Here is a 25,176-nt window from a genome sequence, read left to right on the forward strand (position 1 = left end):
AATAGGTTTGGTTGGATATCCCTTAAACCTGGGTTGGCAAGTAAATAAGACCTTTTCTCCGAAATGTGTCAAAGAAATGTATTGATAAAAACATTTATAGTGTAATTAGAGCGTTTGCTAAATGACTCAATTTAATTAGCAGGACCAGTCTTTTGATGGATAGCATACAATTGTTTGCTTCTATATGTTTAATATGCGTTCAAGCAACGCTCAAAGTTGAGAACAACATACAACTTGTGTAAATCTCATAGTTGTCTGCTTCACTCAGACTGTAAATGAAAACGAAATCCTTATAGGACTTCCTAATATTTTTATTCCTCCCCCTCTTCAAACTGCGTGACAAAAACAGAAACATGAACAGACGTTACATAACGTGCTCGTGTAATTTTGCATGGGATCGTTTCCCCTTTCTCTTTACCAGAGAATAGTTGACCATTAGAGCACCTCCCCCTACACCACGGCACTAACCTACACGGGGTGGGAGGATCGAAAACCACAAGAAAGCCCCCTCCCTCATCAGGGACGAGCAGATAAAAAGACAGGCTGAGAGCTGACAGAGACAGAGAACCCAAGAGCAGGATGTGGAATGATGACACTCAGTGTGACGTGTTAGACTCACTGCCTTGTCACCAGCCCCTCGTACTTTGGTTCACCAGCAGCTCGTCTTCCACCGGTTCCAGACAGCAGAAGCTCACCTGTGAATACAATCTGACGACAAGCAGTCGTACCGTCATCTGAGTAACCATCAGCTCTAGCCTCCAGCCAGACAGCTTCAAGGCATCCTGCTCTAGGTCAGATTATTCGTTTAACAACCCTGACATGGAGAAAGCACCAACCTTCACCTTGCTGCTGTGCTCTGCCATTCTGGTAAGTACTTTCCAGGTTTTTAATACATTTACATTTAGTCATTTAGCAGACTTTCTTATCCAGAGCGACTTACAGTAAGTACAGGGACATTCCCCACCCGCCGAGGCAAGTAGGGTGAAGTGCCTTGCCCAAGGACGTCATTTAGCACGGACGGTTATCGAACCAGCCACCGTCTTATTATTAGCCCGATTCCCTAACCGCTCAGCCATCTGACCACAATTTATATGTGCTCAAGGCTGCTTAAGTATATATATTATAGTAGATCACAATTAAATACAAGAGGATGCTTAACGGCAATTATGTTAATTTTCGATTTGTTGTTGAAGGGAGAGGAAATAAGGAAACTAGTTGGATCTTGGGTTGACAGCTAAATTAGGAGGTGCTCAGGAATGTACAGAACACTGTGACACATTTATACCCAAAGAATGGTGAAAATATGGGGGCCATTTAAAGTCTATGTGATGTTGGGGACCAGTTTACATTTACATTTAGCAGACGCTTTTATCCAAAGCGACTTCCAAGTGTCACGGATCGCAAGGCGACGGTGCGCCGATTTGTGTCACCGGAATACTAAGACGCACCTGTTTTGTGTTGGGACTGATTAGGATGGCTATATAAGCTGGACAGTCTCTGACTTCGTTGTGGAGTCTTCGTTGTGGAGTCTTATTCTTTGTTTCACATTTGATGGCCGCGTGGCGTCTGACCTTTGTTTTGTAAATCTTGTTTCTGTCCAAGTAAACAACTTGTGCGCTTTCATCCTGACGCTGACTCCTTGCCTGCTTTATCACACCAAGAGTGAGTTTTACAAAAGTGCATTGGTCAATGATCATAAACAACGAGATAGCCCCCAAAAACATTGCAGGTGGTCAAAACATGAAGCATACATTGTGAAAAGCAAATAAGTGCCAGCAACAAAAATTTAATTTACAGCGAGTACAAGTATTTAAATCAGTTAGAACTAACCAACAAGTGCAACAAGTCCCTCAATAAGTGTCATTGTGTTTCTGGAGGAAATAAACTAACATTGAATCAAACAAAATCTTTCTTAAATACCGTTGTACTCCCGGAACAAGTGCATCTTACTCCCGGAACAAGTGTGTTTAATTCGAAAAAACAATAAAAAACGTTTAAAAATGGTCCATCATTAACAATCCATACAAATGTAAGATTATGCCTAATGTTACGGTTGAAATGAAGATTTAGCTCAAGGGTGAGATTAGAGTTTGGTTCATGTGACCCACTGTGCTGTATGAACTGTGTTGTATGCTTTTTTCTTCTATCATAGGCAGTTACTAACATCAAAGCTAATTCCCTCAGGCAACAGCTGGTATGGTTCAAAATACTGCAGGTGAAGTGTTTCATGCATGAGTCTTGACAGTGTTACGATGTCTTTCGTGTGACCATGAGCATTTCTGTGGTATTCTGTGGAACAAACAATTATGTCGATCAAGATAGTTGTTTGTTCCAGAGAATACCACAGAAATGCTCATAGTTGTTGTTTGATTAGATGTTCAACCTATTTACAACAGTTGGAAATCTGCTCCTAAATACAATAGGATGCTTAACAGCAATTATGTTCATTTTCAATTGGTTGTTGAAGGGAGAGGAAATAAGGAAACTTGTTGGATGTTGGGTTGACAGCTAATTTACATTGCTCAGCAATGTACAGCACACTGTGACACATTTATACCCAAAGAATGGTGAAAATATGGGGGCCATTTAAAGTCTATGTGATGTCGGGGACCAGTTTACATTTACATTTAGCAGACGCTTTTATCCAAAGCGACTTCCAAGAGAGAGCTATATAAAAGTGCATAGGTCAATGATCATAAACAACGAGATAGCCCCCAAAACATTGCAGGTAGCCAAAACATGAAGCCTACATTGTGAAAAGCAAATAAGTGCCAATAGGAAGAAACATAAGAGCATATAGTTACACAAATTACAAATTAAACAACATGAACCTCAAAAGTGCAAGAGTGTAGGCCTACCTGTAGGAAAGCAAGCATCAATAATATAATTTACAGAGAGTACAAGTAGTTAAATCAGTTAAAACTAACCAGTTTAGTCTCTCAATAAGTGCCATTGCGTTCCTGGAGGAAATAAACTAAGATTGACTCAAACAAATCTTTCTTAAGTACCGTTGTAGCTACTCCCGGAACAAGTGCGTTTTACTCCCGGAACAAGTGTGTTTAATTCGAAAAAACAATAAAGAACATTTAAAAATGGTCCATCATTAACAATCCATACAAATGTAAGATTATGCCCAAAGTTAAGGTTGAATTAAGCAATAAGCCCCAAGAGGCCGTGGTTTACGCTGATTTTAGAACAGGTAAGGGGAGTTGTTAGGCACGACGCGAACTGTTACTACAAATATTTGATATGGTTTCATCAATAAAAACAATTAGAAACAAAATAGTTTAATAATAAACCGTAATTCTTCCGCTACTGCAGAGTATAGTTCCTACATAAATCGTTGCCACGCAACATCCAGATGGACATCTTTGCCGTCTTTTTCAATTTGAAATATTCGATGCGCAGTAATATGGAATGTTAAAGAATGTTATAAGGACAAGCTGTGAGGTTATACTGGATTTTACAACGGCATGGAACGCGATATAGCCAATCACAATGAAGGATGGGAACAACCAGTTTTAGAAATGAAGATTTAGCTCAAGGGTGAGATTAGAGTTTGGTTCATGTGACACACTGTGCTGTATGAATCATTTGTGTTTTATGCTTTTGTCCTCTATCGGACATAGGCAGTTACTAACATCAAAGCTAATTCCCTCAGGCAACAGCTGGTATGGTTCAAAATACTGCAGGTGAAGTGTTTCATGCATGAGTCTTGACAGTGTTACGATGTCTTTCGTGTGTCCATGAGCATTTCTGTGGTATTCTGTGGACAAACAATTATCTCAGTCAGTTTGTTGTTTGATTGGGTGTTCTACCTGTTTTCAACAGTTGGAGATCTGTTGCTTCACAAAACATGTTGTCCCTGCAGACTACAAAATGAAACCCCAGTTGAAATATCTGAGGATAAAATATAAAAAAGATATAATGAATACTGTTTATTACGCATGATTCTGATTATTTATTAACTCATTAATTTATTGACTCAAAGTCTGAGGCTGAATCTAACCGCCAACTGTGACAACAAAACTTCAGATCTATTTCTGAATGCATAAAGGTAAAATACATTTAGGTCCATGCAGCTGTGTTATTCGTATGTTAGTCATTTAAAAGACTCTTGCTACTTCAGTGTCATAACCAAGTATGTTTTAAATTACTTAGCAGTGCAGAACCGCCCCCAAAGAGCGTTGATTAACCAACCTGACATAGGTGCAGGTAATATCATTTATTCTTTACAAGCAGTGTCACAGACCTAATGACAGCCTTAACATTATGAGATTATGACCAATTAAACCTGTTAAAGACACAGTACAGGCCTGAAGCATGAAGTGTGATGTGAGTGAAACCTGTATAACCACAAACATCAGTCCCTATACAGTGTACATTTGAGAGAAACTATAATGAACATTGTTGTCAATGAGACTCACCGTCAACAAGAAAAAGTTATATTTATCATCCACATTGCCTGAAGTTGACAAGTAGTGTTTTCAATTATTACATTATTAATGGTCAAATATTTCAATATTCGAATCTTGAGCGTAAATAATGTACTAGTTCAATATAAGGGAGTGATTTAACCTCCTGTTGTCTTTGCAGCTCTGTGGTGACCGGGCGTGGGGTGGGCCCTGCATGCAGAGGCACTTGAAGCGCCACAAGAGAGAATGGGTCGTTCCAGCACAAAAGCTCAAGGAAAACTTTGACTACACCGACAGGAAATACGTCGCCATAGTAAGACTTCTCTCTTTTCTCATTCTTCTTGTTCCGTTATAGTTTCTAGTGAGGTATCATTTCTTAGAAGCGCACTGCTGGAAAAAGCTCTGGGTCTGAGAGCATTAAATTCTCTTTCTGTGACCGTTTTTAGATTAGATCAGATCTGGCGGATAGCGGGGAGAAACTGTTCTATACCCTGACTGGCCGTGGAGCTAGCAAGGATCCTGTCAATCTGTTCATCGTGGGAGAGAATGACGGCCTGGTCCGCATTAGAGGGATTCTAGACCGAGAACGGATACCCAAATACACAGTAAGCAGAAACACACACACAAACACACATTCATTACATGACAGGTATGAAGTGTGTGTGTGCTTCTTCTGACTGTAGTTGAATGGTGTGGCCAGATTTCAAAATGGCACAGTGGCGGAGGAAAAAATTGACTTGAACATTGAGGTGGTGGATGAAAACGACAACCCACCTGTATTTGACATACAGGCACCGGCCACTGTCATAGAGTCCAGCCCTCCAGGTAATGTTCTCTAAAACTCCTACTTCCTGTCAGGGTAACTAGTGACATGATGCTGGACTGACGACCGACTTAACATGATATGTGACGATGACTATATGACGATACATCTTTGTGTCTTGAAGCGAGCAAGCTTAGAACAGGCCTAAATGAAGGTCAAAATAAGCTTTTCTATCACCATTTCCACCAGCGTGATTGAACCGAACAACTGCCTGGTGTGAGATTGTCATTGCATCTACCAACGGCTGTGTCTAAAGGCTGTGACATTTCTTTACTGTCTTCTCTCTGCCCCACAGGGACAGTGGTTACCAAGGTAACTGCCACAGACGCTGATGAGGCCAACTCTCTCCACTCCAAGATCTCCTACAGCATCACCAAGCAGGAGCCGACCGATGGTGCCATGCTTTTCAGCATCGACAGGAACACAGGATTCATCTCTGTGAAGAACCCATCGATTGACAGAGAGGTAAGTGGAGCTTGGAATCGTTCTACTAGACCGACAAGCTCCCAAAGCATGTTTTTAAGTTGATGATATGCTAGATCTTCCTAAAGGAAAAGGGATTTCACAAAAACGCTGTTCATCTTTCTCTCATACAGAAATACGATTCTTACCTTCTGACTGTCAAAGGAACTGATATGGATGGAGCATCCAGTGGCAACACAGGCACAACACAAGTGAAAATTCAAGTTGTGGACATCAACGACAACCTCCCAGTTCTGGAGAAAGATGAGGTGAAAATAGACTAGGAATGCATTTGAACCCATTTCACATGATGTTTTCTGTGTCAAGGACATTCCAGTAGCATAGCAGCAGAGTTTAGCCTGGCTCTGCCTTTCTGAGCTACATCTGTTATGAGTGGCCTCATCTGAACCTCTGCTGGGTCTCTGCAGTACTCTGGGAGCATTAATGAGAACACAGTCGACGTGGAGGTCATGAGGTTCCAGGCCCTGGACTCCGACCTGGAGAAAACAGACAACTGGCTCGCTGAATTTGAAATCGTCTCCGGAAACGAAGACCAAATCTTCGGCATTCACACCGACCCCAGGACCAACGAGGGGGTGCTCACTCTTAAAAAGGTATGATTCGATGGGTCACTTCCGCTATGGGGGGTGCAAGTGAACGTGACAATGCTGATCATGTTTAATCTCTCTTGCAGCCTGTCGATTTTGAGTTGCATCCTAACTTACAGTTAGGGTTGGTGGTTACAAACAGGGCACCTTTCGTTGGTGGGGCTGGGGGTGGTGGTGGGGCAGGGGGCAGTGGTGGGACAGGGGGCAGTGGTGGGACAGGGGGTGGGGCTGGGGCAGGAGGCGGTGGTGGAGCAGGAGGTGGTGGTGGGGCTGGTGCAGGTGGTGGTGGTGGAGCAGGAGGTGGTGGTGGAGCAGGAGGTGGTGGTGGCGTAGGGGGTGGGGCAGGGGGCGGTGGTGGAGCAGGGGGCGGGGCTTGGGTTGCAGGTGGAACTGGCGGTGGAACTTGGGGTGGAACTGGGGGTGGCACTGGTGTCTCCAGTGGAGCAGCAGGGAGTAAGCTTGTAATTGGAGGCGGTAAAAGATACCCTGTGAAGATCGCCGTGAAAAACCTTCCTGACGGCCCTGTGTTCAGGCCTGCAGTCAAGCCTTTGTCCATATCAGAAAGCCCAGGAGACAGTGTATCTAAAGTGATTGCTACGTACAAAGCGGTAGACGGGGACACTGGAAAACCGGCAGAAAATGTCCAGTGAGTGCACACTTGGCTCATCCCGTAATGAAATCTTATGAAATGTGTAGGAACGTACTCTCAATAAACAAGGAAACATGGAACTTGTCATGTTTTATGGAACAGCTATTGAAAATCGGATTATTTCCATTTGATCCACAAAGATATGCTAAAGGTTTTGACCCCGACAACTGGCTGTCAGTCAACCCGGACACAGCTGAGATCACACTCAACAAGCAGCCGGATCGAGAGTCGCCGTTCCTGGTCAATGGGACATACTACGCTAAGATACTCTGCTTGACCAAAGGTAGGCATTATAGCATCACATCACGGAAGTCTTGAGATATAGTAGTAATTCTCAGAACTGACTTCTTCTTAAAACAATTACTGTTGAGTCTCCAAAAGCCCTGCTTGATCATTACTGTCAATCTCAAACAAAGAACATTGACATTTATACGATTCGAATAGGACAGGATTCGAATTCTGTTTGCAATTACAGTGGCAGGATTGCATTGCGCGTTCGGCTGATTTCCCATGTACTTCTTAGACATGCCCATACAGACAGCAACAGGAACCATCGCTATACACGTGGAAGACTTAAATGACAACTGCCCCGTGCTAATCAGCACGCAGGAATACCTGTGCTCCGGCACAGAGCGGTTCAACGTCACGGCAGAAGATCTAGACGCGAATCCCAACGGAGCCCCTTTGAAATTCACGCTGGTGTCTGAGGAGAGCATGGGGGCGTGGATGGTGGAGGAGATATCAGGTGAGTACCTCTGTACTCTCTGTAAACCTCAACCAGAGTTGAGGTTTGAAACACGGCGAATGGCGAAAGAAATCGGTGCAACTTCTAACAAAGTCATTGGAAATATTGCCACCAGGTAGTGCCATAATACATGCAAAGCATCGAAAGCGCTGTAGTTGTCGCTCTAGGCAACTCATTACTTACATTTCTACACGTGGATCAAAGATCTTAAAACTTGAGATGACTTGAACTCTCCCCCACCAGACACCAACACCTCTCTCAGGGCCATGGAGCCCCTGTGGCCCGGCCTGTATGACATCACCCTCATCATACAGGACCAGCAGGGGCTGGCCTGCCCCGAACCTCAGCACCTCCTGTTACAAGTGTGCACCTGCTCCTCCTCCAACAACAGGACCTGTGGGGTCAAGGGTGCAGATGGAGAAATGGCAGCTTTAAAGGGGTCGTCGTCGTTCGGACTGCCGGCGATTGGTATTTTGGTGTTGGCGTTTCTGATACTGCTGTGTGAGTATGACTAGATATGAGATTTCCATTGCGAGGTGATCATGGAAGCCAAATTTGACGGTTGTTTCTGGGTTGTGATTTCAGTGATGGGCCTTCTGATGCTGACGTTTCCCTGTGGGGAAGGAGGAACGATGTTTGTCGACCTCCCATTCGAGCCCAAACAACACCTGATATCCTACCACTTAGAGGGACAAGGGGAAGACAGGGTAAACAGGAAATAAAGTCATCATCTATGGTTGAAATATGGAAAGCTTTGTGTTTGGGTATATTTGAAGATGCTAAATAGCCTGGGAATTGACTAATCTGTGAGCTCATGGGATATTTCTACTGGCTGATGGGTCTGACTTTATCTGGTGTGGGGCGGGTTTGATATGAGGACATTTCAGAGGAGCTATATTTCTTTGCTCTGACTGGTTGTGCATATCCAATTCCACACAATTGTGTCCATTTTGGTCTGTGCCACAGTTAATTGGGGACGAGACGTTTTGAACTGAAACAATCCTACCTATTGTACCTTAAAGTTGACGATGTGTATACTTTCATCCCCAATGGTTCGCCCCTCTCCACCACAGGAGGTGCCTCTGAAGTCCACCCCATGGATGATCTCCGCCCCTGCCCCCCAGACCACCCTCATGGGGCTGAAGTGGGCCAACACCACCATGGCAGTTCACAACATGGCTGCCGTGTCCAAAATGAGTGCCTTCGGAGGCACGCACCTTGACTATCAGCAGACGGAAATGGTGGAGATGGATTCCATGGACATGACCTACTTCCAAGGTATGGAGGACAGCGTGGACCTACACGATGCTCTTCCGGATCATATCTTGGACGATTACTACTCACAGGTGAGCGCCGAGACCCGGTATGCAACATATACTGTATGTCACTCAAGATGTTCTGTGTCCACAGTGTATGCTGTTTTTTCCATACGGCATGTGTGTTTTTTGCTTTGTGTGTATTTTCTGAATTTCTGTGTTTCATTCTCCCTTGCAGAAGACGACCTGTTTAGCAGAGAACTACTCCCAGAAGGACAGTCTGTTGCTGTTCGACTACGAGGGCCAGGGTTCTCCTGTGGGCTCAGTGGGCTGCTGCAGCCTCCTGGAATCTGACGACGACCTCCAGTTCCTCAGCGACCTGGGGCCAAAGTTCAGGACCCTGGCTGAGGTCTGCTCAGGTGAGAAGATCCAGACCGAGTTCAAACCCATAGTCTCCGCACCTCCGCCCCCTAGGCCTGCCGCCCCCCTCGCATCATCCACCACCACAATAGTGACAGTGGCGTCCAGCACCGTCGCCGCCCCTCCGCCCCCAGCGCCAGTGAAGCACGTGGAGAGGACGGTGGTGAAGAAGTCGGAACGTTCCGGAACCCTGAGGGAGGGCATGGCAGGTCAGAACCACACCTTCCTGGTGCAGCAGCCTGTTCCTCTGTCTCCCTCTGCTGGTCAGACTATCCTGGTGCAGCAGCCTGTTCCTCTGTCTCCCCCTGCTGGTCAGACCATCCTGGTGCAGCAGCCTATGTACTATGCCACCACCCCCATGCTGCAGCCCATGAACTACGTCGTGGAGCCACAGGTCCACAACACTGTGCTGCTGGCAAAGAGGCCCGCTGCTAACCTGCAGGGTATGATAACGGTCAACGGGCCTCCGCCAGGACCCGCTCAGGGCCTGATGGTGCAGGGGCAGCGGGTGGTGTCTAGCGGGCCTGCCCAGGGTCAGGGGATGGTGCTGGTGGAGAGGAGTGGAGGTGGGGGGCAAGCTAGGCTGGAGCGAGGGAACTCACAGGGCATGATAGTGGTCAACGGGCCATCTACGGATGTACTTACTGGACACGTCGAACGCACCATAAGCGCTGGACACACCGGCATGCTCTCTCTTCCACCCTCCTCCCTGAAAAGGGGGGAGAGGGTGGTCATAGTGGGCAAGAGCCAGGGTGTAGGTCCAAACCCGGTGTCTTGTAATGGTGGACAAGCCACCTTGGCCAAGATGGAAAGTGTGGTTCTCCCACAAGGAATGGGAGGAGGAGTAGGAGGAGGGATGGGAGGGATGGTGCTGGTGGAGAGGAGTGGAGGTGGGCAGCAAGCTAGGCTGGAGGGAGGGAACTCCAACCTGATTCACATGGGCCATTATACTGGGTCTCAGAATATGATGGTGGTGGAGGGACAGGTACCCATGGGGTCAGGGCAAGTCCTGCAGGGGGACCAGATTGTGCAAGGGGGGCAGGTGCTTCAAGCGGGGCAGGTGCTCCAGGGGCGGCAGGTGCTTCAAGGGGGGCAAATTCTTCAAGGGGGGCAGGTGCTCCAGGGGAAAGCAATACTTCAAGGGGGGCAAATACTTCAAGGGGGGGCAGGTGCTCCAGGGGGGGCAGGTGCTCCAGGGGGGGGAGGTGCTCAAGGGGGGCCAGACATGGGTGCAGCAGGGCTCCCTGCAACGTGGGGGCCTGTCAGGATCTCACAGCATGCTGCTGATGGAGGGCCAGGGGGGCAGCGCGGGGCAGGTGGTTCAGGAGGGGCTGTCCGGGCTTGCCCAGGGCTCCCTGCAGAGAAGTGGGCTTTCTGGCACCCAGAGAGTCCAGTACAGTAAGCATACCAGCAGTGCTAATGCGGGCTCCAGTGCAGGCTCACACAGCGGCACGCTGGGGTTTAAAGGCTCCTCAAGTTCAATCAGCACCACGCCCGCCTCCCATAAGGTGATAGTGAAGGAGAGGAGGGTTATAATGTCAGCGAATAAGGCCTTTCCCCACACAGCAACAATAGATACATACTAAAATACCACTAAAGAGAAACTTTATCATGTTAAAGTGTTTTGTCTTGAGATCAGGTTGTATTTTAAATGTGCGGCACAAAATATGTAGCCTGGGTGCCAGCCGAACTTAGCCCCGCCCACAAAAAAGTTAGGTCTGGAGTAGCTCGGTCAGGGAAAAACTATACCCGAACAAGAGCTGTTCGTACCAATCAAATTGTCAGGGTGGGCTTTATACGATGATGGACAGATGATCAACAGTAACGTCATCAACCATGTCACCAAATAGCGCATGGGTTGAATTTGTTTTCAACAAACAACATACCTCGTTGTTCTGATTGGTTGTAGGTCTATCCAATTGAGCGAAGAAGCATTGTTTTTCGGGGTTCGCTTGAAACACGCTCCATACTCACAGCCCAACGGAGCGGTTTCAGACTCATATTCTGACTAGAATTATGAGTATGACAAGGTCAGGTTACAGGATATGTGCAACATCTAAAACGTACCACTGGTGGTAGGCTCTGATATGGGAAACTATATCATGATGGTTAACTTGGTGGGTAGAGAACGTGTTCGGGCATGCTGGTATAGAATGTAGTCTCATGTGCATGCTTTCTCAGAGAGCTGAATTCATGGAAATATCTCAGCTTGGTGCAGCTAGCAGATGAAAATGTGTACCTGCTAGTGCTGTCAGTTTAACATGTTATTAACGGCGTTAACGCAAACCCAAATGAATGGCGTCAATTTTTTTATCGCGCGATTAACATTCTTTTTGGCCTAGCAAACTTTGACATTTTTGACATGCTGTTGCAACAACTACTGACGTTAGAAAAACGACAACACCACACCGGATCTAGCTAGACCGGAAACAAAACAGGCATGCCACACACACTTGTTTGGGCTTGCGAGCCGGCTAAAGAGCAGTAGGCTAACGTTACGTTTTGAGTGGATAGCGAGCGCGAGATCCCGAAATGGATGCCAATAAGATTCTGAATGGAAAGTTTACTTTTAAAAAGTTGCCAAATGGTTCCATTGACAAGACCAAAGTGATCTGTGTGTTTTGAGCTTTCATCGCGGCACGTCCAGTCTGAAATACCACTTGATGGCCAAGCACACAGCTGATGCGAATTCCCCGCCCACTCGCCAAAGCCAGGCGATTGCATTGTTGCTTTCAATTAAAAAAAACATTTGCACTAAGTAATCTAATCCACTTTTCCATGTTGATGAGAGCATTAAAATGAGAAAAAATAACGGGACAAAATGAAATCAAAGGGCCTTTTAGAATAGATAAAAATGATTGAATATTTTAATCGTTTGACTGCACTAGTACCTGCACATGTGTGTTTCTGGCTGTTTTCTTAATATCTCATTTCCGTTTTGTTACTTTTTATTTAATTTGATATTCGTAACTTTTGAGAGAAAGGTCCTACTTGCTTCTTGTTACACACAACTTACACTTATGTCAATGAATTGAATTTCATATATGTTTGTAATGATCGGACCCGGTACCTAGCTGCATGCGTCACATACATCGGCTAATTACGGATTGTAAACATGCGCGAAAACAGTCAAGTTATATACCACTGGAGCGACAAGGATCTCATCTGTAAATATATAGAAACGGTTTTTGCTAAAAGCAATTAATATAAATGCATGAAGTAGCAACAACCAATCCGTGTTCCGCATTTGTGGCACTGCTGATCCGATGTAATTGTGATAAATGAACAGATAATTCTCAACGTAGCCACGAAAGCAATACGTCAATTGAAAGCCACTATTTAGCCCTTCCCAAAAATGCCAACCATGCTGGGCTAACACTAACACACACGAAACAATCCATAAATATATTACCAAAAAAGGTTTCACATTTTGAAATCACAACAACAACTTTATCCTACCTTGTATGAATTTTGCTGAAAAAAGTAGTGTCTGGTCAACTAATTCCACTCGGTAAGATAGTTCCATGCCTTGTTGACATTCTGAAGTCATTTCAAATCGCAAACACTGTTCCTAATAGCTAAAACATTAGCTTGAACCTTAGTGACTATATAGTTATAAGCGAAACAGGACGTCTTTGTCCCCATTTACGGGACATATAATGTTTGCCCTAACTGTTTTTCCTGACCTATTCTCGTGTAATTTAGCTAATATTTAGCTTGCCACAGAGAGGTCACATGATGAGGGGTCACACAATTTACCAATCGAATCAGGAAATATCCAAGCATGAGATATATCCATGCGCGCAATCATTGAAACTCATTCTGCTGGGGACTGCCAAGGGGGCTTTAGCAAGTTTGGGAACCTCTGTTTTAGGGTACCAAGGACCTATTTTAGGACCTAATATCACTATATGGTTTTGAAATGTCATAGGGGTGTCAGCAAAGGTTAACTTTTTTTTTTAAATACAATTTCTATAGGCTAATAGTGTCAATAGCTTATGCTATTTGGGGGGCCTTGGCATGAAACAGTTTGATAATAATTTGATCATAACAAGTGATAATCCACTAAAGGTCACCATATCACTGTACATAGTTATGAGATGTTGTGAGTTTTTGTTTTTAAATTTGTTCTGTACTTTTGTAATACATTTACTCAGTTCGGAGTACAACTTTACCATAGAATGGTTTATTTCGATCGGAACATAGAGAGGTCTGGGTGAAAATGTGAAAAGTAAGTCAAAACAGTTGTATTTTGATTGAATGTACACATATAGTGAAATTTAATTAATTTAGCTGTCTGGTATCTGATAAAAGTCAATAGCAAATGTTGGTGCCCAAATCTACCCAAATGTCCAAATTTACAGTCCTTGCACTTCTTCAACTAAAACCACTAGACCTTAGGTTTGCTTTATCCTATTGACATCAAATTTCACATATGTACTCAACATACATAGGATAATGTTTCCAAACTGTTTTAGAGCTGCAGACCCATGATTTGAATATAGCATTCCATATAAAACTTGTTTTTCTTAGGCAGAATTTAGATTTCCACAATTTAATTGAATGTTCTAGCTTCATGTACTCTGACCAACTAATACCCACATTAATAATTCCGCTTCAGGATACATCTCACATGTGTTACCATCTTTGTGATACCAATATTATGTTTATAGCCCTTGTAGTTTTGGAGATATACTCCATTAGATTTGGGCATGCCTTTTCGGGGGCGGGACTTAAGAAAAAGGCCTAAAGGCCTAGGGATGAAGAGGTTAATGGTAGTACAGAGTAGTCAAGCAGGCACAGGTCGTCAACAGGCAAACAAGCAAATCCAAAGGATGGTCGGGTCACAGGCTTATGTCGAGCAGGGACTGGCAGGAATTTCAGGAATTTCAATTTTTTGAGGCTTGGCACAGAGCAGGTACCGATGTTAAGCAGGGGTCGTTATGTCGGTTTCTAAGAATCCAAAGGGAAGAGCAGGAGCATGGTAGAGATAAAAACAAAGGTTCGGTGCACATAAATCTCTGTGATAAGTACGCTCGGTATTGCAAGTAAAAAAACATAACTAACAAGACTTTGCAGCGAAGAAACAGGCTAAGCTGGTATATATAGATTGACACCTCTAATCAGGCCGAGGAGATACAGGTGTGTGTGTGTGTGTTGAGGAATGTCAAAACAGTGATCTGGGAAGGGGAGCCACCACTGCCATAATGTTACAGTTCCGTCATATGAATTCGAATTTTATCAATGGTACACACACACACACACACACACATTTTTACAAATCTTAGAGTGAGATAATTGAATCATGCCAGTTAGGATTTTTGTAGATGGGTGACATTTTGCTTTGATCTTAATCCACCCCTATGAGGACTGTAAACTAACTTAACCGGTTAAGCAGGAGGGCTGTGGCGTGCTGGGAGAGAAACCAGACTGCTATTAGAGGAAGTGTGTTATATGCAAATTGTAATGAACACCACTTGCCAATTCTGCTCCTCCTACTGTTCCCCTCTGGGGTTTTGACTTCATTGTGAAATTCCTTTGGCACTACTGGAGACTGTCCAGGATCAGCTAAAACATTGTTTGACGTGTTTGGACGCTAAGCTGTATGTGAGCTTCACAGTTGAACAGACCAACTGTATGACGGTAGATTGGGTCGTATATGCCAATACTGTCTCTCAAGCTCATCATCTAGGTTCTCACTGCTTAATATCTTCACTGCCATTGTTTTTAGGGTTGATGTTGGTGGGTGTGTCAAATTACTTTGTTGTTCTGGTTGTTCTGTGGGCCACAATGTATATTTTTGCCTCGTGCCTCAATTAATGGTAACAAGCATACGATTAGTTGTCCTTTAAATCAGACTCAGTTGTCAATGTTCAGACATTGACATTATTTTGAGGGAGTATTTTTATTATTATTATGATTGAAAAATGTTTCTCAATGGGGAATCCTCGGTTTCTCGTTAATGCACTGTATTTTTGGCCAACATGCATTACATGTTTTTCTTTGTTTCTGAAATAAACATTACTTGTGACAACTTTTTAGTCTCAACTTAGATCCACTACGATGCATTTGCCTGCTCAACATGATGATTTGTTATCCTGTGTCCATGTTTACAGTACAGCATTTGACTGTTGGCTTACTTATAGAAATGAAGATCATCAGGCTAGGATGTAAGGATGCAGAGTAACTTTCATTTTACAACTCTTACAATTGACTGAAACTCAGAGTGCAGACCTTCAATGCTATAGCTATATTAATAGGTTTGGTCGATATCCCTTGAAACCTGGGTTGGCAAGTAAATAAGGCCTTTTCTCAAAAACGTGTAAAAGAAATGTATCGATAAAAACATTAACCGTGTGATTAGCAGGACCGGTCTTTTGATGGCATACGATTATTTGATACGATACGTTTAATATGCTTTTAACATTCATGAGAATAACATCCAAAATATGCCATGAACTTACATAAATCTCACAGTTGTCCGCTTCACTCAGACTCATTCATTGACAATAACGGCACTAACCTACACGGGGTGGGAGGATCGAAAACCACAAGAAAGCCCCCTCCCTCATCAGGGACGAGCAGATAAAAAGACAGGCTTAGAGCTGACAGAGACAGAGAACCCAAGAGCAGGATGTGGAATGATGACACTCAGTGTGACGTGTTAGACTCACTGCCTTGTCACCAGCCCATCGTACTTTGGTTCACCAGCAGCTAGTCTTCCACCGGTTCCAGGCAGCAGAAGCTCACCTGTGAATACAATCTGACGACAAGCAGTCGTACCGTCATCTGAGTAACCATCAGCTCTAGCCTCCAGCCAGACAGCTTCAAGGCATCCTGCTCTAGGTCAGATTATTCGTTTAACAACCCTGACATGGAGAAAGCACCAACCTTCACCTTGCTGCTGTGCTCTGCCATTCTGGTAAGTACTTTCCAGGTTTTTAATACATTTACATTTAGTCATTTAGCAGACTTTCTTATCCAGAGCGACTTACAGTAAATACAGGGACATTATTTCTGAATGCATAAAGGTAAAATACATTTAGGTCCATGCAGCTGTGTTATTCATTAGTCATTTAAAAGACTCTTGCCACTTCAGTGTCATAACCAACTATGTTTTAAATTACTTAGCAGTGCGGAACAGCCCGCAAAGAGTGTTAAATAACTGACCTGACATAGGTGCAGGTAATACCATTCATTCTTTACAAGCCGTGTCACAGACTTAATGACAGCCTTGACATTATAGGTATACAACAGGTATAATTGGTCATAAAAATCGAATAAAGACACAGTACAGGCCTGAAGCATGAAGTGTGATGTGAGTGAAACCTGTATAACCACAAAGATCAGTCCCTATACAGTGTACATTTGAGAGAAACTATAATGAACATTGTTGTCAATGAGACTCACCGTCAACAAGAAAAAGTTATATTTATCATCCACATTGCCTGAAGTTGACAAGTAGTGTTTTCAATGATTACATTATTAATGGTCAAATATTTCAATATTCCAATCTTGAGCGTAAATAATGTACTAGTTCAATATAAGGGAGTGATTCAACCTCCTGTTGTCTTTGCAGCTCTGTGGTGACCGGGCGTGTGGTGGGCCCTGTATGCAGAGGCACTTGAAGCGCCACAAGAGAGAATGGGTCGTTCCAGCACAAAAGCTCAAGGAAAACTTTGACTACACCGACAGGAAATACGTTGCCAAAGTAAGACTTCTCTCTTTTCTCATTCTTCTTGTTCTGTTATAGTTTCTAGTGAGGTATCATTTCTTAGAAGCGCACTGCTGGAAAAGCTCTGGGTCTGAGAGCACTCAATTCTCTTTCTGTGACTGTTTTTAGATTCGATCAGATCTGGCGGATAGCGGGGAGAAACTGTTCTATACCCTGACTGGCCGTGGAGCTAGCAAGGATCCTGTCAATCTGTTCATCGTGGGAGAGAATGACGGCCTGGTCCGCATTAGAGGGATTCTAGACCGAGAACGGATACCCAAATACACAGTAAGCAGAAACACACACACAAACACACACACTTCATACCTGTCATGTAATGAATGTGTGTGCTTCTTCTGACTGTAGTTGAATGGTGTGGCCAGATTTCAAAATGGCACAGTGGCGGAGGAAAAAATTGACTTGAACATTGAGGTGGTGGATGAAAACGACAACCCACCTGTATTTGACATACAGGCACCGGCCACTGTCATAGAGTCCAGCCCTCCAGGTAATGTGCTCTAAAACTCCTACTTCCTGTCAGGGTAACTAGTGACATGATGCTGGACTGACGACCGACTTAACATGATATGTGACGATGACTATATGGCGATACATCTTTGTGTCTTGAAGCGAGCAAGCTTAGAACAGGCCTAAATGAAGGTCAAAATAAGCTTTTCTATCACCATTTCCACCAGCGTGATTGAACCGAACAACTGCCTGGTGTGAGATTGTCATTGCATCTACCAACGGCTGTGTCTAAAGGCTGTGACATTTCTTTACTGTCTTCTCTCTGCCCCACAGGGACAGTGGTTACCAAGGTAACTGCCACAGACGCTGATGAGGCCAACTCTCTCCACTCCAAGATCTCCTACAGCATCACCAAGCAGGAGCCGACCGATGGTGCCATGCTTTTCAGCATCGACAGGAACACAGGATTCATCTCTGTGAAGAACCCATCGATTGACAGAGAGGTAAGTGGAGCTTGGAATCGTTCTACTAGACCGACAAGCTCCCAAAGCATGTTTTTAAGTTGATGATATGCTAGATCTTCCTAAAGGAAAAGGGATTTCACAAAAACGCTGTTCATCTTTCTCTCATACAGAAATACGATTCTTACCTTCTGACTGTCAAAGGAACTGATATGGATGGAGCATCCAGTGGCAACACAGGCACAACACAAGTGAAAATTCAAGTTGTGGACATCAACGACAACCTCCCAGTTCTGGAGAAAGATGAGGTGAAAATAGACTAGGAATGCATTTGAACCCATTTCACATGATGTTTTCTGTGTCAAGGACATTCCAGTAGCATAGCAGCAGAGTTTAGCCTGGCTCTGCCTTTCTGAGCTACATCTGTTATGAGTGGCCTCATCTGAACCTCTGCTGGGTCTCTGCAGTACTCTGGGAGCATTAATGAGAACACAGTCGACGTGGAGGTCATGAGGTTCCAGGCCCTGGACTCCGACCTGGAGAAAACAGACAACTGGCTCGCTGAATTTGAAATCGTCTCCGGAAACGAAGACCAAATCTTCGGCATTCACACCGACCCCAGGACCAACGAGGGGGTGCTCACTCTTAAAAAGGTATGATTCGATGGGTCACTTCCGCTATGGGGGGTGCAAGTGAACGTGACAATGCTGATCATGTTTAATCTCTCTTGCAGCCTGTCGATTTTGAGTTGCATCCTAACTTACAGTTAGGGTTGGTGGTTACAAACAGGGCACCTTTCGTTGGTGGGGCTGGGGGTGGTGGTGGGGCAGGGGGCAGTGGTGGGACAGGGGGCAGTGGTGGGACAGGGGGTGGGGCTGGGGCAGGAGGCGGTGGTGGAGCAGGAGGTGGTGGTGGGGCTGGTGCAGGTGGTGGTGGTGGAGCAGGAGGTGGTGGTGGAGCAGGAGGTGGTGGTGGCGTAGGGGGTGGGGCAGGGGGCGGTGGTGGAGCAGGGGGCGGGGCTTGGGTTGCAGGTGGAACTGGCGGTGGAACTTGGGGTGGAACTGGGGGTGGCACTGGTGTCTCCAGTGGAGCAGCAGGGAGTAAGCTTGTAATTGGAGGCGGTAAAAGATACCCTGTGAAGATCGCCGTGAAAAACCTTCCTGACGGCCCTGTGTTCAGGCCTGCAGTCAAGCCTTTGTCCATATCAGAAAGCCCAGGAGACAGTGTATCTAAAGTGATTGCTACGTACAAAGCGGTAGACGGGGACACTGGAAAACCGGCAGAAAATGTCCAGTGAGTGCACACTTGGCTCATCCCGTAATGAAATCTTATGAAATGTGTAGGAACGTACTCTCAATAAACAAGGAAACATGGAACTTGTCATGTTTTATGGAACAGCTATTGAAAATCGGATTATTTCCATTTGATCCACAAAGATATGCTAAAGGTTTTGACCCCGACAACTGGCTGTCAGTCAACCCGGACACAGCTGAGATCACACTCAACAAGCAGCCGGATCGAGAGTCGCCGTTCCTGGTCAATGGGACATACTACGCTAAGATACTCTGCTTGACCAAAGGTAGGCATTATAGCATCACATCACGGAAGTCTTGAGATATAGTAGTAATTCTCAGAACTGACTTCTTCTTAAAACAATTACTGTTGAGTCTCCAAAAGCCCTGCTTGATCATTACTGTCAATCTCAAACAAAGAACATTGACATTTATACGATTCGAATAGGACAGGATTCGAATTCTGTTTGCAATTACAGTGGCAGGATTGCATTGCGCGTTCGGCTGATTTCCCATGTACTTCTTAGACATGCCCATACAGACAGCAACAGGAACCATCGCTATACACGTGGAAGACTTAAATGACAACTGCCCCGTGCTAATCAGCACGCAGGAATACCTGTGCTCCGGCACAGAGCGGTTCAACGTCACGGCAGAAGATCTAGACGCGAATCCCAACGGAGCCCCTTTGAAATTCACGCTGGTGTCTGAGGAGAGCATGGGGGCGTGGATGGTGGAGGAGATATCAGGTGAGTACCTCTGTACTCTCTGTAAACCTCAACCAGAGTTGAGGTTTGAAACACGGCGAATGGCGAAAGAAATCGGTGCAACTTCTAACAAAGTCATTGGAAATATTGCCACCAGGTAGTGCCATAATACATGCAAAGCATCGAAAGCGCTGTAGTTGTCGCTCTAGGCAACTCATTACTTACATTTCTACACGTGGATCAAAGATCTTAAAACTTGAGATGACTTGAACTCTCCCCCACCAGACACCAACACCTCTCTCAGGGCCATGGAGCCCCTGTGGCCCGGCCTGTATGACATCACCCTCATCATACAGGACCAGCAGGGGCTGGCCTGCCCCGAACCTCAGCACCTCCTGTTACAAGTGTGCACCTGCTCCTCCTCCAACAACAGGACCTGTGGGGTCAAGGGTGCAGATGGAGAAATGGCAGCTTTAAAGGGGTCGTCGTCGTTCGGACTGCCGGCGATTGGTATTTTGGTGTTGGCGTTTCTGATACTGCTGTGTGAGTATGACTAGATATGAGATTTCCATTGCGAGGTGATCATGGAAGCCAAATTTGACGGTTGTTTCTGGGTTGTGATTTCAGTGATGGGCCTTCTGATGCTGACGTTTCCCTGTGGGGAAGGAGGAACGATGTTTGTCGACCTCCCATTCGAGCCCAAACAACACCTGATATCCTACCACTTAGAGGGACAAGGGGAAGACAGGGTAAACAGGAAATAAAGTCATCATCTATGGTTGAAATATGGAAAGCTTTGTGTTTGGGTATATTTGAAGATGCTAAATAGCCTGGGAATCGACTAATCTGTGAGCTCATGGGATATTTCTACTGGCTGATGGGTCTGACTTTATCTGGTGTGGGGCGGGTTTGATATGAGGACATTTCAGAGGAGCTATATTTCTTTGCTCTGACTGGTTGTGCATATCCAATTCCACACAATTGTGTCCATTTTGGTCTGTGCCACAGTTAATTGGGGACGAGACGTTTTGAACTGAAACAATCCTACCTATTGTACCTTAAAGTTGACGATGTGTATACTTTCATCCCCAATGGTTCGCCCCTCTCCACCACAGGAGGTGCCTCTGAAGTCCACCCCATGGATGATCTCCGCCCCTGCCCCCCAGACCACCCTCATGGGGCTGAAGTGGGCCAACACCACCATGGCAGTTCACAACATGGCTGCCGTGTCCAAAATGAGTGCCTTCGGAGGCACGCACCTTGACTATCAGCAGACGGAAATGGTGGAGATGGATTCCATGGACATGACCTACTTCCAAGGTATGGAGGACAGCGTGGACCTACACGATGCTCTTCCGGATCATATCTTGGACGATTACTACTCACAGGTGAGCGCCGAGACCCGGTATGCAACATATACTGTATGTCACTCAAGATGTTCTGTGTCCACAGTGTATGCTGTTTTTTCCATACGGCATGTGTGTTTTTTGCTTTGTGTGTATTTTCTGAATTTCTGTGTTTCATTCTCCCTTGCAGAAGACAACCTGTTTAGCAGAGAACTACTCCCAGAAGGACAGTCTGTTGCTGTTCGACTACGAGGGCCAGGGTTCTCCTGTGGGCTCAGTGGGCTGCTGCAGCCTCCTGGAATCTGACGACGACCTCCAGTTCCTCAGCGACCTGGGGCCAAAGTTCAGGACCCTGGCTGAGGTCTGCTCAGGTGAGAAGATCCAGACCGAGTTCAAACCCATAGTCTCCGCACCTCCGCCCCCTAGGCCTGCCGCCCCCCTCGCATCATCCACCACCACAATAGTGACAGTGGCGTCCAGCACCGTCGCCGCCCCTCCGCCCCCAGCGCCAGTGAAGCACGTGGAGAGGACGGTGGTGAAGAAGTCGGAACGTTCCGGAACCCTGAGGGAGGGCATGGCAGGTCAGAACCACACCTTCCTGGTGCAGCAGCCTGTTCCTCTGTCTCCCCCTGCTGGTCAGACTATCCTGGTGCAGCAGCCTGTTCCTCTGTCTCCCCCTGCTGGTCAGACCATCCTGGTGCAGCAGCCTATGTACTATGCCACCACCCCCATGCTGCAGCCCATGAACTACGTCGTGGAGCCACAGGTCCACAACACTGTGCTGCTGGCAGAGAGGCCCGCTGCTAACCTGCAGGGTATGATAACGGTCAACGGGCCTCCGCCAGGACCCGCTCAGGGCCTGATGGTGCAGGGGCAGCGGGTGGTGTCTAGCGGGCCTGCCCAAGGTCAGGGGATGGTGCTGGTGGAGAGGAGTGGAGGTGGGGGGCAAGCTAGGCTGGAGCGAGGGAACTCACAGGGCATGATAGTGGTCAACGGGCCATCTACGGATGTACTTACTGGACACGTCGAACGCACCATAAGCGCTGGACACACCGGCATGCTCTCTCTTCCACCCTCCTCCCTGAAAAGGGGGGAGAGGGTGGTCATAGTGGGCAAGAGCCAGGGTGTAGGTCCAAACCCGGTGTCTTGTAATGGTGGACAAGCCACCTTGGCCAAGATGGAAAGTGTGGTTCTCCCACAAGGAATGGGAGGAGGAGTAGGAGGAGGGATGGGAGGAGGGGGAGGTCAGACCATTTTGGTCGAGGGTGGAGTTGGCTTCGGTCATCTTCAAAACCCTGTGGGAGCTCTCCAGGGTCCTCAGAATTTCATGCTGGCAGGCAGGCACATTCCACATGACTACATGGGTTCTGAGCCACTGGTGCTGGAGCAGGTGTTTCAATCAGAATGTAATGGTGATTACGTTGGAGGCCATTTTATGGTTGAGAATCCAGTTTCTCTAAGTTCAGGTTGTTTAAGGGCAGGAGCACTCAGTCCAGTAAGTCTTGGTCCATTAACAACAGTTGGTCCAGTGCCACCTAATCTTTCTAGGCAAGGGGGTGTGCAGTGGGTTGAGAGACAGGGGAGTGGTGGGCAGAACAAAATACGTTCTAAAGGAGAACCGGCAAGGAAAACTCAGGGTTGAGATATCATAGACATTAGTCAGAAGAGTTGCTTTGGCAACACAGGAAAGGGTAGTTTTGGAATGTGGGTTATCATGTGATGGAATAGATAATGCCTCTGGTGACTTTATAAATGAAAATGTAACCTTAAACGTTAAACTGTTAAGACTGTATGTATATTCTTCCCTCTTGGCTCTCGACGAAGGCGGTCGCATTTTTCTATCCTCCCCTCCCTGACCTTCCCTGCTTCGCTCTGTCTTGTCTGTCTTGTCTGTCTCAAGATACTCTCTCACCATCACTCTCCGAAACTGGAAGCATGGAATTAATTAGCTGGTCTCTCAATGCAATTGACACCATCTTCTCGAAGAGAAGCTCGGGTTCGGGGGAACCCAAATGTCCGGACGGGACGTTTGCAGCTGGCTACACGATGGACGCGTGGGACAATTGGCGTGTCGTGTGTCTAGCGGCGCTTTCCGTTGAGGATGTTGAAGACATCTTTATTTTTCGGAACCATGATTACAGGCTTTCTGCTGTGTGGATTAGGCGGTTGGCTTGTGTATCGGAAAGTCAAGGAAACGGCTGCAGCCATCAAAAGCCCCCTTAGGCTGCCCGACCTGATTGAGACGGTGGGCAGAGCCGTTGGAGCACTGACTGTGAACTTACAGCAGAATAGGGAGTACAACAGGGATAAGTTCGCGGCTCAGCAAAGAAGGTTTGAGGATCTGGAGGCCTTCCTGAAGGGTGGACGTGAAAATTGAGTCGCATCTACTCGTCTAAACATCTACACCAATCTCATCTACTTTCGGCCCCGTAACCAGCTCAGGCCGTGGCCAAGGCCGTTGCTGGAAAACAACTCCCCTGGAGAGCGCTGAAGCGAGACTATCTTGCCTTCCCTTCCCACTCCCCCACCATGCCTTCCCTTCCCACTCCCCCACCATCAACATCTGTGGCTTGGTCTCTACCTGGGTCATGACCAAGGACGTCTCCTTGCCAACACTATCTGCATAGAGAGACTCGGACTGATTGTGGCCTAGGTCGAGGGCGCCAACCCAGACCTACTCACACACTAACTTTCACCTACTACAGATACCACCACCCCCCCACCCCCATCCAACGCCTTCGATTGCTTTTCCCTGGGTGGCTGGCGGGTCTGTGTCCAGCGCCTATTACGGTCGCAGGTCCAGATGCTGCTGGTCTACCCCACCGCCCTTTCCCATTGCAAGTGTTTGTAATGTTGTGTTGTTAATGTTTGTGGGCTTATGTGCTGAGGTTTTTGCCTGTTCCCATACTGTACTCCTCTAGGAGCATTGTATGGGGGTTGCCTTTTTCTCTCCTCCTCTCTCCTCATGTTATGCTTTGCTGTAATCTTTCTGGTGGGCGCCTTTGATGGCTGCCTAGGTAGGCTCTCCTGCCAAATCAAATTCCGTGTCTGTGCAAACTTTCATGGCCAATAAACATCAATTCAATTCAATATTTTTTTGTCAACCTTAGTCTGAGGGTATACCGTGGAAAGGTTTCTTGGTTTGTTCTTATATTTGTCAGATATTTGTCAGGGGAGTCAGATGGCTGAGCGGTAAGGGAGTCGGACTAGTAATCAGAAGGTTGCCGGAGTGATTCCCCGCCAAGCCAAATGACGTTGTGTCCTTGGTCAAGGCACTTCACCCTACTTGCCTCGGGGGGACTGTCCTTGTACTTACTGTAAGTCGCTCTGGATAAGAGCGTCTGCTAAATGACTAAATGTAAATCCGATACAAATAAATATTTTTAACAAATAGTACCATTCGTTACACGTCATGTTCAAACTGTCACATATCATCCATATTCTCTCAAGTGGATAAGCACAGACCAATTAAACCAGTTTTTACACCATTGCTGTTTGCTGAATAGCCGTCCCTGTTTCAAAAACAAACACATGCGTTGGAATGCTGCAACCAGGTCTCCCGTCTCCACTACATACCCCACCCTATGTAGATTTATGGCTATAGTAGGTAGTTCAAGGCAAAGGTCCTGAAGCAAAGCAGTCAAATTGACTGTCTCCCTAGTCAGTTGGAGTACACTGCCTGAAGCCCCAGCTGTCCCCACACGCAGAAACACACCTTTCAAGAGCATTCACTGGAAACGGGGTGTGAAAGTACAACTCAGAGGGAGAGGGGGAGGAGGGAGTGAGGGAATGTCAATATTTGTAGTCAGA

The 25,176-nt window shown here is 46.1% G+C and overlaps 2 protein-coding genes across 2 annotated transcripts; both read left to right on the forward strand.

Moving 5' to 3' along the window:
- The first annotated feature begins 461 nt into the window (after positions 1-461).
- On the forward strand, positions 462-11,029 carry LOC124487602 (desmoglein-3-like). Its single transcript, XM_047050028.1, has 17 exons — positions 462-867; positions 4,597-4,728; positions 4,862-5,020; positions 5,099-5,240; positions 5,534-5,703; positions 5,835-5,969; positions 6,129-6,314; positions 6,395-6,482; positions 6,672-6,954; positions 7,098-7,240; positions 7,481-7,702; positions 7,946-8,203; positions 8,288-8,409; positions 8,776-9,048; positions 9,197-10,565; positions 10,645-10,886; positions 11,018-11,029. Exons 1-17 carry the CDS (start codon positions 820-822, stop codon positions 11,027-11,029), a joined length of 3,984 nt encoding a protein of 1,327 aa, XP_046905984.1. The 5' UTR covers positions 462-819.
- A 1,085-nt stretch (positions 11,030-12,114) lies between these two features.
- On the forward strand, positions 12,115-23,243 carry LOC124487603 (desmoglein-3-like). Its single transcript, XM_047050029.1, has 15 exons — positions 12,115-16,300; positions 16,958-17,089; positions 17,222-17,380; positions 17,459-17,600; positions 17,894-18,063; positions 18,195-18,329; positions 18,489-18,674; positions 18,755-18,842; positions 19,032-19,314; positions 19,458-19,600; positions 19,841-20,062; positions 20,306-20,563; positions 20,648-20,769; positions 21,136-21,408; positions 21,557-23,243. The coding sequence occupies exons 1-15, from the start codon at positions 16,253-16,255 to the stop codon at positions 23,006-23,008; spliced, it is 3,813 nt and encodes a 1,270-aa protein (XP_046905985.1). The 5' UTR covers positions 12,115-16,252; the 3' UTR covers positions 23,009-23,243.
- Positions 23,244-25,176: the final 1,933 nt, after the last annotated feature.

This window comes from Hypomesus transpacificus, chromosome 26 (assembly GCF_021917145.1).
Source record: "Hypomesus transpacificus isolate Combined female chromosome 26, fHypTra1, whole genome shotgun sequence".
In the NCBI taxonomy this organism is placed as follows: domain Eukaryota; kingdom Metazoa; phylum Chordata; class Actinopteri; order Osmeriformes; family Osmeridae; genus Hypomesus; species Hypomesus transpacificus.